This window comes from Ranitomeya variabilis, chromosome 5 (genome assembly GCF_051348905.1).
Source record: "Ranitomeya variabilis isolate aRanVar5 chromosome 5, aRanVar5.hap1, whole genome shotgun sequence".
Taxonomy (NCBI): Eukaryota; Metazoa; Chordata; class Amphibia; order Anura; family Dendrobatidae; genus Ranitomeya; species Ranitomeya variabilis.
In genome coordinates, this window is record NC_135236.1 from 197,098,183 (window position 1) to 197,115,574 (window position 17,392).

Below are 17,392 nucleotides of genomic sequence, written 5' to 3' on the forward strand. Positions count from 1 at the left end.
AATTCTGTGAAGCACCTCGCGTGTTTAAGGTGCTCACCACTCATCTAAATAAATTCCTTGACGGGTCTAGTTTGCAAAATCGGGTCACTTGTGGGGGTTTTCCCACTGCTTAGGCACACCAGAGGCTCTCCAAACACGACATGACACCAGTATACAATTCCATCAAGTCTGTGTTACAAAATGTCACTCCTTTGTTTGAGTCTTGGTGTGCACCCAAACAGTAGTTTTCTCCCACATATGGGGTATCAGCGCACTCAGGAGAAATTGCACAACAATTTGTATGGTGCAATTTCTCATGTTACCCTTATGAAAAAAAAAGAGGCTAAAATAACTTTTTGTGGGAAAAATTAGATTTTTTATTTTCACAGCTCAACATTATAAACTTCTGTAAAGCACCTGATGGTTCAAGATGTTCACCACACATCTAGATACATGCCTTAAGGGGTCTAGTTTCCAAAATGGGATCACTTGTGGGGGGTCTATTGTTTAGGCACATCAGGGGCTCTCCAAACGCAACATGGCGTTCACCAATGATTCCAGCAAATTGTGCGTTCAAAAATTTAAATGGTGCTCCTTCCCTTCTGAGCTCTGCCATGCGCCCAAACAGTAGTTTCCCCCACATATGGGGTACCGTCGTGCTTCTGAGAAATTGCACAACAACTTGTATGGTGCAATTTCTCATGCTACCCTTGTAAAAATAAAATATTGTGGCTACAACAACATTTTTGTGGAGAAAAAAAATGTGATTTTTTTTTTGTTTTCACGGCTCAAAGTTATAAATTTCTGTGAAGCACCTGGGGGTTCAAAGTGCTCACCATACATCTAGATAAGTTGGATAAGTTCCTTGAGGTGTCTAGTTTCCAAAAATGGGTCACTTGTGGGGTGTTTCCATGGTTTAGTCACATCAGGGACTCTTCAAAAGGGACATGGTGTCAGCTTTCTTTTCCAGCCAATTTTGCGTTCAAAAAGTCAAACGGTGCTCCTTCACTTCTGAGCCATGCCGTGCACCTAAACAGTACTTTCTCCCCACATATGGGGTATTGGCATGCTCAGAAGAAATTGCACAACAAATTTTAAGGTCCATTTTCTCCTGTTTCCCTTGCAAAAAAAATGAAATTTGGGTCTAAAGTTAAAGTTTTGTGAAAAAAATGTACGGTAAATGTTCATTTTTTCCTTCCACATTGCAAAAATTAATGTGAAGCACCTGAAGGGTTAATAAACTTCTTGAATGTGGTTCTGAGCACCTTGAGGAGTGCAGTTTTAGAATGGTGTTCCTTTTGGGTATTTTCTGTCATATAGGCCCCTCAAAGTCTCTTCAAATGTGATGTCCCTAAAAAAAATGGTTCTGTAAATTTTGTTCCATTTGCTGGTCAACTTTTAACCATTCTAACATCCTAACAAAACAAATGATGTTTCAAAACATATGCTGGTATAAATTAGACATGTTATTTCTAAACTAATTTGAGTGACATAAATCTGATTTAAGGGCACAAAAATTAAAAGTTTGAAAATTGCTAAATTTTCACCAAATTTCTGATTTTTTTCACAATAAAAGCAAATCGAAGAAATGTTACTACTATCATGAAGTGCAATATTTCACGAAATAACAGTCTCGGAATCCACAGTTATTACCTCTTAAAGTGACACCGGTCAGAATTGTAAAATTTGGCTTTGTCATGAAGGTGCAAACAGCCGTGGATGGTAAAGGGGTTAAAATCATTTTACGCCACAAATCTGGTGAAATTGCTTTGATCAATTGTGGTTTAGATGTGCTGACAACCTATGTATGTGGGTTTCTCAGTTGTCCCTCCACACTTCTAGATGTTGAGGAAAATTTGTAGTAATCACCTACTTGGATTGTTTCTCATAAAAAAACAATAGTACTCTGGAATTGTATTTATCTTGATGCATGATTGTGTGAACAAAATAGTGTGATTAGGAGGGAAAACTAATCATTTACTGGTACATTGTTCATGTAAAAATAATTAGATCGAGTCTTAAAAACTTCTTACATGGGTAAAATATCAAGTTGCTTGAAAAACTTTTGCAGTTATTACAAATCCTCTCTGTTCTCAAGAAAGAAGAGATTTTTTTTGAATTTTATTGCTTGTTGCTAGGTTACCAGCCACCCCAAGGGGTCTATCAGAGGTGGCTGTCACCTATTCAAGGATCGGGCTTTTGCAAACTGTTTACTATAGAGCTTGCAAGAGCTGCCTGTACTTGCAGCATGTGAGTGTGACCATGCCACTGGTTAAAAGTGACAAGTGTCTTCAGGAGCGCATTATCACATTGCCAGCAGGAAGTTGGAGGGCAGAGGAGAGCTGAGCTCCCGATGAAAGAAAATTAGACAATCCCTTTAAAACTGATTATTTTCTAGTAAATGTTGATGCTGTGTCAGGTAAATGGTAAAAATAATATTACACTGTGTGCAGAATTATTAGGCAATTTGTATTTTTGATGATTAATTTTATTATTGAACAACTACTACTGTGTTGTTGGTCAGTCCAAAAGGTTAATAAATCTGAATGTATAAGAATGTAAAAGTTACTTTTTGTCTATTTTTAGAAGAATATCTTTGATAGATGAATTTTCGGGCAACTTTTAGTGAGCAGATTTATTATTCAAATAAATGAAAACCGTAAATTTTCAATCTTAATTGTTTATTTTCATTTTTATACTGAGAATAACAAAAATATTATGGTATCATTTTCATTTTTTTTGATTGATAGAGCTGTGTGATGGCTGATTATTCGCAGGGTGAGATTTTTACTGATACAATTTTGGAATAGATATGACATTTTGATTACTTCTTACGTAATTTTTTGTGGTATTACAAAAGAAAAACCTTATTGATGTTTTGAATCTTTTTCTGTTTACGATGGGTTAATTATTTTTATATAAATCTGACTTTTCTTTGTGGCAATACCACATATGTATATTTTTAAAAATGTTATGTGAAACTTTTATTTTTTATTTTTTATAATATTTTTCAAAACTTTTTTTTTTATCTTTTACTGTATTATAGAACACAATACCGCAGTATTGAATCATATAGTAAAAATCATGGTCTCTGAAGCCAAGCCACAGGCTGGGTTTCAAATGAGCTCCGTTAAGACAGGAACGGAGGTCTTCAATAGATCCCTGGCTGTCAAAGCAACCCATCCTTGACCCGCAAACGCATCACGAGGACGCCAATGGGCACATAGAATGACGCACCCCTATGACAGCTCACTGTTAATGTCGCAGTCAGCGTTTGACAGTGGCATTTAACAGGTTAGCACACACCTGCAGAGCTCCGCTTGACCAGCGCCTGTTAAAGGCAGGTCCTGGCTGGATGTGACAGCCATTATTTGCTGGGTACGGATCGGGCTCACCCTGTAAACCTGCTCCATAGACACACTATTGAATTGCGCCATACAGGTATGGCGGGTGTCTGTAAGGGGTTACGGTCTGCTTGCCAAGCAGTGGAGTACATTGATGCATGTGATTGAGCATTGTCTTGCATAAAAAATGATGGTTTTCTTGAAAGATGCAGACAGACTTTTTCCTGTGCCACTGCTTGAAGAAAGTGTCTTCTAAAAACCGGCAGTAGGCTTGGGAGTTGATTTGGGGTTCATCTTCAACCTGAAAAGGTCTAACTAGGTCATGTTTAATAATACCAGCCCATAGCAGTACCCCACCTTCACCTTGCTGGCATCCAAGTCAAAGTGGAAGTCTGTGTGACATTGCTTTGAGTCCTAACAAATGACAATCCCAATCTTGGTGCATTGACATTTGAGAACAATGTGTTTTGCAATTGTGCTGTTCTTACTATGGATTTATCTAGCTCTGTACATGCTTTTTAGCTCTATATTTTAGTATGCTTATGGATACAATACAAAAGCATCTGGGCACCAACATATACAATCTGTTCCAAACAACAGTGTCTGAGCATAATCTTGATACTTTGTTGCCCTTAAAATCCCTCAGTACAACCCCAGTTAAACTAATGCTGAGCTTATCTAGATCACCATTTTTAGTCCAAACTAGCAATATTATTGCACTTTACAGAATATGACGTTTAGATGCCAAATCCTGTTTGCCAACGTCAGTTATTGTTTGCACCCTTCACTGCCAAGTTTCCACCATTCGATTCTGACTTGTTCAATAGTCCAGATGTTCACAATGTCATGGATACAGTGGTGTTTTCTCCATGTATGGTCACAGTTTGGCAGTACTACGCTATGGTTGTTTGTAGCGAAGGATGTCTTGTTTCAATGCAGACTGTTTGTACTGTGCAATTATAACAGGAAGCTTAGAGATACACAATAGAAGCCTGATATGTGCAGTTGGGCACCTCAACAACAAACATTTTCATGTAGCACTAAATATTATGTTTGGAAAAGATGCATTTTTATGTTTCAAGATTTAAAAGGCACATATTTGTTACTCATGGTATGGTCCTGCTATGTAAAATATCAGGATATTCGGTCTGTGTAAATGTTTGTGAAAACAAAGTGTGATTGTTTAAAACAATACTACTAGGAACTAAGTTACAACTTTTAGTAGCACTTGGGTTGACGTCATATGACTTAGGGTACCGTCACACATTGAAATTTCCATCGCTACGACGTTACGATTCGTGACGTTCTAGCGATATCGTTACGATATCGCAGTGTCTGACACGCTACTGCGATCAGACACCCTGCTGAGAATCGTACGTCGTAGCACATCGTTTGGAACTTTCTTTCGTCGCTTGATCACCCGCTGACATCGCTGGATCGTTGTGTGTGACAGCGATCCAGCGATGTCTTCGCTTGTAACCAGGGTAAACATCGGGTAACTAAGCACAGGGCCGCGCTTAGTAACCCGATGTTTACCCTGGTTACAAGCGTAAACGTAAAAAAACAAACCGTACATACTCACCCGTCGGTGTCCTTCAGGTCCCTTGCCGTCTGCTTCCTGCTCTGAGTGCCGGCCGGAAAGTGAGAGCAGATCACAGCGGTGCTGCGCTCTGCTCTCACTGTACGGCTGCACTCAGAGCAGGAAGCAGACGGCAAGGGACCTGAAGGACACCGACGGGTGAGTATGTACTGTTTGTTTTTTTACGTTTACGCTGGTAACCAGGGTAAACATCGGGTTACTAAGCGCGGCCCTGCGCTTAGTTACCCGATGTTTACCCTGGTTACCCGGGAACTTCGGCATCGCTCCAGCGCCGTGATTGCAACGTGTGACCGCAGTCTACGACGCTGGAGCGATGATTATACGACGCTGCGACGTCACGAATCGTGCCGTCGCAGCGATGAAAATTTCAATGTGTGACGGTACCCTTAGACAAAATTCTTTAAATTATGTTTTGCATTTTTGACACATGTTTGTTGACAATGGTTTCTAAAACATACATAGTCTTATGTTGAATATAGATGCATGCCACTTTACTCTTAAAAGGATTTGTGATGGTGTGATTTGCTATGTGGGTATCATTTTTGTGTATATTTCTGTTTTACTTATTTTCATGGTGTTCTCTTGTAGGATGAGTTATTTGCTAATTGGTGAATGGCTGTGGTTGCCATCTGATATCAGCCCCCAGTCTTCTCACAGGGTCAGTGAATAAACCTGTTTGCTAATATGCTAATGACATATTGAACTAGCTTGTTGAAACAATGACCCCCTGTAGTGCCTTAATCCCCAAGGCACCTTTGTCAGGTTTGGGAGGCCTGAAAACCACCCCATCCTGTCTGACTACCCCGGACATAAAGAGGGGGCTGGGGAGGACATGAGCTGGGAGATCAGATCCTGTGTGGAACCATGATGTGAAGACAGCATGTCAGAGAGAAGGAAGAGTATATGGACTATGCTATCCTCTGTCTGCTGGATTGTTGGACTTTTATCCTGTTTGAACTGAATTCGTGTTCTCGACTATTTTATCCATTGTGTGGTGGATCGTAAATGGACCTTTCATATTTTTGCCTAAATAAAGGTCTTGGGATTGTTCACTCTTCACTGGCTCTGTTGATTGTGTGGTACCGGAGAAGGACCCCGTGACAGGATTGTCCAGGGCTTTGATGGCCTATCATTAGGATAGGTCGTCAGTGTCTGATCAGTGGGGGTGCGACATGCAATCAGCTGTTCCCAGTGTCGGCAGTGGTCAGAGCTGATCAGAACTCAGACATGAACTGCAGTCGGCACCCCCACCGATCAGCAGACACTACTCAATGTATTGCAAAAAGTGAAACAACCAAAAAAAGCACCAAACTGTTGACTGCAGTCTGAATCAGTCCTTACTATAAAGCATACCACCTGATAATGAACTAGGTGGTGCATGAAAAATGTGTTGAAGACCAAGTGCATTCAATATTGAGAAAAGGAAACAGCACTCTCCATTGCGTCTTAAAAAAGGTTAACCCCTTCATGACCCAGCCTATTTTGACCTTAATGACCTGGCCATTTTTTGCAATTCTGACCAGTGTCCATTTATGAGGTAATAACTCAGGAACGCTTCAACGGATCGTAGCGGTTCTGAGATTGTTTTTTGTGACATATTGGGCTTCATGTTAGTGGTAAATTTAGGTCGATAATTTCTGAGTTTATTTGTGAAAAAAACGGAAATTTGGCGAAAATTTTGAAAATTTCGCAATTTTCACATTTTTAATTTTTATTCTGTTAAACCAGAGAGTTATGTGACACAATATAGTTAATAAATAACATTTCCCACATGTCTACTTTACATCAGCACAATTTTGGAAACAAAATTTATTTTTGCTAGGAAGTTATAAGGGTTAAAATTTGACCAGTGATTTCTCATTTTTACAACAAAATTTACAAAACCATTTTTTTTAGGGACCACCTCACATTTGAAGTCAGTTTGAGGGGTCTATATGGCTGAAAATACCCAAAAGTGTCACCATTCTAAAAACTGCACCCCTCAAGGTGCTCAAAACCACATTCAAGAAGTTTATTAACCCTTCATGTGTTTCACAGCAGCAATAGCAACATGGAAGGAAAAAATGAACATTTAACTTTTTAGTCACAAAAATGATCTTTTAGCAACAGTTTTTTATTTTCCCAAGGGTAAAAGGAGAAACTCGACCACGAAAGTTGTTGTCCAATTTGTCCTGAGTACGCTGATACCTCATATGTGGGGGTAAACCACTGTTTGGGCCCATGGCAGGGCTCGGAAGGGAAGGAGCGCCATTTGACTTTTTGAAAGAAAAATTGGCTCCAATCTTTAGCGGACACCATGTCGCGTTTGGAGAGCCCCCGTGTGCCTAAACATTGGAGCTCCCCCACAAGTGACCCCATTTTGGAAAATAGATGCCCCAAAGGAACTTATCTAGATGCATAGTGAGCACTTTAAACCCCCAGGTGCTTCACAAATTGATCCGTAAAAATGAAAAAGTACTTTTTTTTGACAAAAAATTTCTTTTAGCCTCAATTTTTTCATTTTCACATGGGCAACAGGATAAAATGGATCCTAAAATTTGTTGTGCAATTTCTCCTGAGTACGTCGATACCTCACATGTGGGGGTAAACCACTGTTTGGGTGCACGGCAAGGCTCGGAAGGGAAGGCGCGCCATTTGACTTTTTGAATGGAAAATTAGCTCCAATCGTTAACGGACACCATGTCGCGTTTGGAGAGCCCCTGTGTGCCTAAACATTGGAGCTCCCCCACAAGTGACCCCATTTTGGAAACTAGACCGCCCAAAGAACTTATCTAGATGCATAGTGAGCACTTTAAACCCCCAGGTGCTTCACAGAAGTTTATAACGCAGAGACATGAAAATAAAAAATAGTTTTTCTTTCCTCAAAAATGATTTTTTAGCCCGGAATTTTTTATTTTACCAAGGGTAACAGGAGAAATTGGACCCCAAATGTTGTTGTCCAGTTTGTCGTAAGTACGCGGATACTCCATATGTGGGGGTAAACCACTGTTTGGGCGCACAGCAGGGCTCGGAAGGGAAGGCACGCCATTTGGCTTTTTGCATGGAAAATTAGCTCCAATCATTAGCGGACACCATGTCGCCTTTGGAGAGCCCGTGTGTGCCTAAACATTGGAGCTCCCCCACAAATGACCCCATTTTGGAAACTAGACCTCCCAAGGAACTAATCTAGATGCATAGTGAGCACTTTGAACCCCCAAGTGCTTCACAGAAGTTTATAACGCAGAGACATGAAAATAAAAAATAATTTTTATTTTCTCAAAAATGATTTTTTAGCCCGCAATTTTTTATTTTCCCAAGTGTAACAGGAGAAATGTGACCCCAAAAGTTGTTGTCCAGTTTCTCCTGAGTACGCTGATACCCCATATGTGGGAGTAAACCACTGTTTGGGCACACGTCGGGGTTCAGAAGGGAAGTAGTGACGTTTTGAAATGCAGACTTTATTGGAATGCTCTGCGGGCATCACGTTGCGTTTGCAGAGCCCCTGATGTGCGTAAACAGTAGAAACTCCCCACAAGTGACCCCATTTTGGAAACTAGACCCCCAAAGGAACTTATCTAGATGTGTGGTGAGCACTTTGAACCCCCAAGTGCTTCACAGAAGTTTATAACACAGAGCCGTGAAAATAATAAATAAGTTTTCTTTCCTTAAAAATAATTTTTTAGCCCAGAATTGTTTAATTTTCCCAAGGGTAACAGGAGAAATTTGACCCCTAAAGTTGTTGTCCAGTTTCTCCTGAGTACGCTGAAACCCCATATGTGGGGGTAAACCTCTGTTTGGGCACATGCCGGGGCTCGGAAGTGAAGTAGTGATGTTTTGAAATGCAGACTTTGATGGAATGCTCTGCAGGTGTCATGTTGCGTTTGCAGAGCCCCTTATGTGCCTAAACAGTAGAAACCCCCCACAAGTGACCCCATTTTGGAAACTAGACCCCCAAAGAAACTTATCTAGATATGTGGTGAGCACTTTGAACCCCCAAGTGCTTTACAGAAGTTTATAACGTAGAGCCGTGAAAATAAATAATTTTTCTTTCCTCAAAAATAATTTTTTAGCCCACAATTTTTTATTTTCCCAAGAGTTACAGGAGAAATTTGACCCCAAAAGTTGTTGTCCAGTTTCTCCGGAGTACGCTGGTACCCCATATGTGGGGGTAAACCACTGTTTGGGCACACGTCGGGACTCGGAAGGGAGAGAGCACCATTTGACTTTTTCAACGCAAGATTGGCTGGAATTAATGGTGGCGCCATGTCGCGTTTGCAGACCCCCTGATGTGCCTAAACAGTGGAAACCCCTCAATTCTAACTCCAACACTAACCCCAACACACCCCTAACCCTAGTCTTAACCCTAATTCCAACCCTAACCCTAAGGCTATGTGGCCACGTTGCAAATTTTTGTGCGGGTTTTTCGCACCGTTTTTGAAAAATGTGCAGGTAAAACGCACTACGCTTTACCTGCGGATTTACCGTGGATTTACAGTGTTTTTTGTGTGGATTTCACCTGCGGATTCCTATTATGGAGCAGGTGTAAAACGCTGCGGAATCTGCACAAAGAATTGACATGCTGCGGAAAATACAACGCAGCGTTTCCGCACTGTATTTTCCGCAGCCAAATCCGCACCGTGTGCACATAGCCTATTTCTAACCCTAATTGCAACCCTAACCCTAATTCTAACCCTAATTCTAACCCTAACCCTAATTCTAACCCTAGCCCTAAGTGCAACCCTAGCCCTAAGTGCAACCCTAGCCCTAAGTGCAACCCTAAGTGCAACCCTATCCCTAAGTGCAACCCTAACCCTAAGTGCAACCCTAAGTGCAACCCTAGCCCTAAGTGCAACCCTAACCCTAAGTGCAACCCTAAGTGCAACCCTAACCCTAAGTGCAACCCTAAGTGCAACCCTAACCCTAAGTGCAACCCTAACCCTAAGTGCAACCCTAAGTGCAACCCTAACCCTAAGTGCAACCCTAAGTGCAACCCTAACCCTAAGTGCAACCCTAACCCTAAGTGCAACCCTAACCCTAAGTGCAACCCTAACCCTAAGTGCAACCCTACCCCTAACCCTACCCCTAACCCTACCCCTAACCCTAACCCTAGTGGAAAAACAAAAATAAATATAATTTCTGTATTTTATTATTGTCCCTACCTATGGGGGTGATAAAGGGGGGGGTTTATTTACTATTTTTTTTATTTTGATCGCTGTGATAGAACATGCACAGCGATCAAAATGTACCTGGAAAGAATCTGCCGGCCGGCAGATTCGGTGGGCGCCCTGCGCATGCGCCCGCCATTTTGGAAGATGGCGGCGCCCATGGAGAAGACCGAGGACACCGAGAGGGACATCGGAGCTCGGTAAGTATGGGGGGGTGCGATCGGAGCACGGGAGGGGGATCGGAGCACGGGGGAAGCAGACAGGAGGACGGGGGAGCGGACAGGAGGAGGGAGGGGAGGATGGGACATGACAGGATGGAGAGGAGATCGGTGGCAGTGGGGGGGGCAGATTGGGGTCTCCAGCCGTGGCAGATGCTATTGCAGCAGCGGCCATGGCTGGATTGTAATATTTCACCAATTTTCATAGGTGAAATATTACAGATTGCTCTGATTGGCTGTTTCACTTTCAACAGCCAATCAGAGCGATCGTAGCCACGGGGGGGGGGGGGGCGAAGCCACCCCCCCTGGGCTGAAGTACCACTCCCCCTGTCCCTGTAGGTCGGGTGAAATTGGAGTTAACCCTTTCACCCGGCCTGCAGAGACGCGATCATTCTGTGACGCAGCATATGCGTCACAGGTCGGATTGGCACCGACTTTCATGACGCATATGCTGTGTCACAGGTCGGGAAAGGGTTAATGTCCTTTATTCCATGTGGCAGGACAATCCCTTAACATGCAGGGAGAGCAAAGAAGTGAAGGAGGACAACAGCCGTTTTGCGTCTATCCCAGCGCTTCTCTGGGTCCAAACCGTTTAACGGTGGCAGTCAAGGGTACTGATGCCTCTGCGCCGCTTTTTAACGGCGCTGAGAAATAAGTGTATAGCACCCTACAGTGTTCGAATTTCTCCAGGGTCTCAGCTACCGGGGGTAGCTGAGACCCCAGAGAACATGATTCGGGTAGGTTCTTACTGACCCCAGTGTTGTGATCGCCGTTATTAACGGTATAACGGTGACCGCAAAAAAAAGTCTGATTTCCCATTTAATTTCTCTCTCCTCTGATGTGATCGCACATCAGAGGAGAAAGAAATGGGGTCCCCCAATCCCCCCTCCCCGATACCTCTGATGTCCCTGCATCCCCCTTTGAAGTCCCGCGGGCCGCCGGCGTGTTTTTCCGGGAAGAAAATGGTGGGTGTATGCACAGTGCACCCGCCGAGATCTGCCGGCCGGCACCCAGCAACAATAGGACATTTTTCCTATTGGTTAAATTTGATCACTGTGATAGACCCTATCACAGTGATCAAAATAAAAAAAAAAAGTAAATAAAACGCCCCTTTATTACCCTCTTAGTTAGGGAAAAATAAGTAAAAAATATATATTTATTTCCATTTTTCAATTAGGCTAAAGTGAGATGGGCTAAAGTGAGTTGGGCTAAAGTGAGTTGGGCTAAAGTGAGTTGGACTAAAGTTAGGGTTAGGATTCGGCTAAAGCCAGGGTTAGGGTTGGGCTAAATCTGGGGTTAGGGTTGGGCTAAGGCTAGGGACAGGAATGGGTCAGGGGTAGGGTTGGGGCTAGAGTTAGGGTTGGGCTAAATTTAGGGTTAGAGTTGGGCTAAACATAGGGTTAGGGGTAGGCTAAAGCTAGGGTTAGGGTTGGACTAAAGCTAGGGTTGTGGTTATGGTTGGGATTATGGTTAGGGTTGGGATTAGGGTTAGGGGTGTGTTAGGGATAGGTTTGTCGTTAGGGTTATGGTTAGGGTTGGGATTAGGGTTACGTGTGGGTTAGGGTTAGCGTTAGAATTGGGGGTTCCACTGTTTATGTACATTAGGGGGTTTCCAAACGCGACATGGCACCACCATTGATTCCAGCCAATTTTGCATTCAAAAAGTCAAATGGTGCTCCCTCCTTTCTGAGCCCTGCCATGTGCCCAAACAGGAGAAATTGCACAGCAAATTTTGTGGTCCATTTTCGCCTGATACCCTTGTGAAAATAAAAAAATGGTTCCAAAGTCAATTTTTTGTGAAAAAAGTGAAATGTTAATTTTTTTCCTTCAACATTGCTTTAGTTCTCGTGAAGCACCTGAAGAGTTAATAAACTTGTTGAATGTGGTTTTGTGCATGTTGAGGGGTGCAGTTTCTAGAATGGTGTCATTTTTGGGTATTTTCTGTTATATTAACCCCCCAAAGTCACTTCAAATGTGATGTGGTCCTTAAAAAAATGGTTTTGTAAATTTTGCTGGAAAAATGAGAAATCGCTGGTCAAATTTTAACCCTATTAACGTCCTAACAAAAAAAAAAATTGTTTCCAAAATTGTGCTGATGTAAAATAGACATGTGGGAAATGTTATTTATTAACTATTTTGTGTGACATATCTCTCTGATTTAAGGGTACAAAAATTAAAAGTTTGAAAATTGCAACATTTTCACATTTTTTGTCAAATTTCCATTTTTTTCATAAACAAACGCAAATTATATCGAAGAAATTTTACCATTAACATGAAGTACAATATGTCACGAAAAACAGTCTCAGAATCAGCTTGAACATTATTCTTTTTTAATTGATCTTTTGTAGACTTGTGTGCTTTGGGTTGTTGTCTTGTTGCTTGACCCATGTCCTCTTAAGATATAGCTCATGGACAAACTATGTATCGTCACCGTGTTTCACAAATAGTATGAGATTTTATCCTGTAATTAAGTGTTTTTCGATCTCTAAATATAACACTTCTAAGGCTAAGGTCACATTGCGTTAGGGCAATCCGTTAAGCGCATAGCGCTAGCGGGTTGCGCTAACGCAATGCTTCCCTAGGGTCCGCGTTCGGCGTCCCCGCTAGCGCAGATCCCCGATCTGCACTAGCGAGGAACGGACCTCGGGCGCGCCGCGGACGCTGCAAGCAGCGTCCGAGGTCCGTCACTCAAATGACGCGACATCGCTAGCGCCCGCCCAATGTGGGCGGGCGCTAGCGACGCGCTCACTATTACAGGCTATGGCGGCGTTAACGGACTACGTTAACACCGCGTTATGCCGCGGTGTAACGTAGTCCGTTAAACGCGGTCACATAACGCAATGTGACCCTAGCCTAAGAGCTCTATTTTGGTCTCATTGGTTAACAAACAATTGTTCCATTAGCCATGTGAATCTTCCAGATAATCTTTAGCAAAATACAGATGGTCAGCAAAGTTCTTTTTGGGGAGCATTGGCTTTCTCCTTGTAATCCTTGCCTGCACACCATTGTTGTTCTGTGTCCTCTTGATGGGGAACTCATGAACATTAGCTAATGTGAGAAAGACCTTTAGTTGCTTTAGAGCTTGCCTTGGGTTCTACTGTGAGCTCCCACAGAGTAATATACGTGGGTAATAATTGAATTTACTCTATGTGGAAACAATCTTCTGACTGTGAATTGTTGAAGTCAAAATTCTTTAGACATGATTTTCTAACTTTTTCCAGCCTGATGACCATCAACAACTCTTCTTCTGAGGTCCCTACAAATATTAGTGCCACGATACCCTTCCATAAAAATGTTTTGTGAAGATCAGACTGATAGATCCCACTGATTGTCATGCTATTGATTGAAAACTCTTATTTCACCTTCAAATTATATCTGCTACTTCGCAAGGTTCCCATACATTTTACACTTATAGATATGTGATATTGGATCTTTTTCCAATATGAGTAGTGACAAAGTATTTTACTTTTTTTTTTTTTTTGTTAACCTTCTTAATCTAATTTTAGGACTTCTGTGAAAATCTGAGGTAGCTTCAGGTAAAAATTATATGGAAAATTCTAAAGTGTTCACAAACTTTGAAGCTCCACTGTTAGTCGTCTTAAAGTGATTTAACAATCCATTTAATGTCAGATTTTTTTTTTATGTTTACATGTGTTGGAATTGTAAATTTCAAAGCCAACATATATTTTGCTACAAAATCTGGTGTAGACATTGAAGGCTTAGGCTGCTTATACAGATTAGATATTGTTCCACAACTATCTTTCCCAACACCCATGCACATGAACATTTATTTGGGCCATAAGGAATAAAACAGACAAAATGTATTTAAAAAATAGTCCAAGAAAAGTCACTTGAACGATATTTCCAAGTCGCAGCAACTATTGCAAACAGAGTTGGTCACACTCCAAATACAAAACAAGATTTATAGTAGCAGGATTTGCAGTCTTGGAACTTAGCTCAGATGATCCAGATAGAAAGTGAGCCCACTTTCCAGTGTTCCACAACTCCAAACAGGTTACTCTTTAGCTCACGAGACTTCTTATGTGTGGATAAAAACAATCTTGCCTTCTCTTCATTCTTTGGAAAATGCAAAGTGTGCAAGCTAACAGCCCACAATAATAAAGTGCCACAAGATCAGAGCTTCTTTTTGCAAAATTTTTATTCTACTTACAAGTGGCTTTTTTCTTTTGATCATATCATGCTACTGTGACATACTCAGCTCTTAAGCTTATATATTTGCATATAAATATATCTGCCTTTGAACAGACATGGCATAAGTGAACAGTGAATGGCAGACACCTTGCTAAATAAGGAAGGTGCCTCTGACTGCGGTGCCCCTCCCCTGTGGTTTAATGGTGTGCCCTGGTTCCTTCCCACCCACCCTTGTATTAAGTGGTTTTTATAGCATTGGTGGGCCATTCAAAATTGGAGGGGGCTAGTACAGCCCCTTCCTAGTATAAAAAACAGACAGCGAGCCTTTCTCCTCTTCCCCCTGTCGGGTCCCAAAGGTGCTTGTCTCACCCTCCCTCCCCTGGTTGATTTCCATTATATCATTGTTAATGCATGTCTTATTTTTCTAGATTTGCAAGTCACAGCGGCATTAACTTTAAGAAAGGACACGTGGTTACGTTACGCTCGTCGGCTGACTTGCCTTTGATTATACAACAGGGCATTTGGCGATGAACGCGGTTTAAGAAATTTAAGTGCCTTTCTTATTTTAAAGCAAAAATAGTAATAAAGCTGTGACCGACCTTCACCCATCAGTTTGTGTACTTGTTTTATTTGTTAGGAAGCAGAAGTGTGGGTATGAAGGCACAACGGAGGGTTATGTTTGGGTCACTGCAGTCTAGAACTGGTATGGAAACTGCAAAGGGGAAGAAGCGGGGCTTGTTATTTTGCAGGACTAATAACATCAGAAGTCTAGAGGAAGTGAGCAACTATTTGTTTTATAGAAATCAGTTGGCTGGAGAAAGCTGACTGGTATCACATGAGTTAACTCCTCAGCCTGGAATGCAGCTACTGCGCATACAGGCTTTGGTGGTCAATCTCCATGCCAATGAGCTTTAAGATAAAAGCTCTCATAGCAGGAGAACGACAGCAAACTGAAATAGTAAGCCAATTGCAAAATTGTTTATTTTATTGCTAATGTTACCAATTTTCTCATATAAGAATAATGCTTTAAAGCACATCTATGTGTAGACAGTCCTTTCAATAAGAAAAGTAATTTTGCATATAGTGTATTATTATCAAGGGCCTGTTTCTGAAGTACCGTTTTTTTCTGTTTCAAGATTACAGGACAGGACCTTGCTTCTCTATTGTGAGCAACCAAATGTGCCAAGGACAGTTGACAGGTATAGTGTGCACGAAGACGCTGTGCTGCGCTACAGTAGGCAGAGCATGGGGCCACCCTTGTGAGATGTGCCCGGCCCAACCACATCCCTGTCGTCGTGGATTTATTCCAAACATCCGAACAGGAGCGTGTCAAGGTATGCACAATACACAGAGAAGTTGAAACTGCTAATGTCTTAATGTTGATAGAATTACAGGGCTTTGGACAGCATGCCTTGTTTCATACCCCAGCCTGTGCGTGAAGAATGGAAAATCATTGTCAAATGCATTACCTCATGACTGGGTGACTGTGTGATGTAAAAGGGGGGCATTAGCAGCTCAGGTCAGACAGACGAGCCAAAGCCTTAATGAATTTCTCCCTGCCAAGAACTCCCTCATTCCATCAGAAAAGAAGATAATTTAACATGACCTCAGATAGAGAAGTTATATTTCAAATAAAGCATAAATATAATGGAATACATGCAGAATTATTATAGTCCCCTCATTAAACAGTTGACAGATTGTTTGGTTTGACTTGTGAAAAGTTGCTTATCCACCTATGTCTCTGACATTTTATTCTGCTGGAGTGTGCAGTCGCCAGATGTTCCTCACTTATTCCTGACCATGCCTCCTGATAGAGAGCTCTGACACAGTTTTTGGCTTTCGGTCTGCTTCCAGCTGTATAAATTCTTTTATTGTCTGGATGTCTGGCAGGAAGCTAAAGAAAGTTAACAGAGGCAGTCATATACCAAATTGTTGAGTAATCTAACTTTCCAGCACCGTGGGGGAATTTTCTAAAGTTATAATGTAAGTTTTTCACTTAGGTACATAAAAAATGAAATGCATCAAAAAAGCAGAATAAAGTACAATTCAGCCCAGACTATCTAGTTTGTGATCTGAGGATACAGAACGTAGAGTCTCTTTACTGGGAAGTTTGTGTGACGCAGTTTTATTACGCCATTAGATGTGCCATAAGTAAGTCATTCAATTAAAGGGAACCTGTCACCTGAATTTGGCGGGACCAGTTTTGGGTCATATGGGCGGGGTTTTCGGGTGTTTGATTCACAGTTTCCTTACCCGCTGGCTGCATGCTGGCCGCAATATTGGATTGAAGTTCATTCTCTGTCCTCCGGAGTACATGCCAGCGCAAGGCAATATTGTCTTGCGCCGGCGTGTACTCCGGAGGACAGAGAATGAACTTCAATCCAATATTGCGGCCAGCACGCAGCCAGCGGGTAAGGAAAGGGTGAATCAAACACCCGAAAACCCCGCCCATATGACCCAAAACTGGTCCCGCCAAATTCAGGTGACAGGTTCCCTTTAAGTACTACAAAGAGAAAAGACCTAAGGTTATTTCTGTTTACAAGTCAACTCTTGAGCCAGCGCTTTACTTAGTGAGATATAAGGCCATGATTGTGCATGTAACCATATAGGAACTGCATGAAACTTGCTAATTAGCAATCTCTTTCATTAAATTTAAACTCAAACCATTTATTACAGTAAGGCCGGGGTCACACTTGCGAGTATGATGCGAGAAACTCGCATGAAGTCCCGGCACTGCCGCCAACACTCGGGGCCGGAGCGTGCGGCTGAATAGAAATACATGCAGCCGCACGCTCCGGTCCCAATTGCTGGCGGCAGTGACGAGTATTGATGCTAGAGACTCGCGCGAGTTTCTCGCATTGAACTCGGAAGTGTGACTCTGGCCTAATAGTAACTAACCTTTTTGCCATGGGGAAAATCCTGAGGGGAAACTTACAAATGCTCCATGCCTATGTA

The 17,392-nt window shown here is 42.1% G+C and overlaps 1 protein-coding gene across 5 annotated transcripts in view; it reads left to right on the forward strand.

The window, feature by feature from the left end:
• The window catches only part of FBN1 (fibrillin 1), a 408,947-nt gene that overhangs the window by 183,795 nt on the left and 207,760 nt on the right, over positions 1-17,392 (forward strand). For all 5 annotated transcript variants that reach the window (XM_077263717.1, XM_077263719.1, XM_077263721.1 and 2 more), the window contains one exon: positions 15,574-15,771. In XM_077263717.1, coding sequence (XP_077119832.1) covers positions 15,574-15,771 — 198 coding nt within the window. The remainder of the gene's footprint in view (positions 1-15,573; positions 15,772-17,392) is intronic.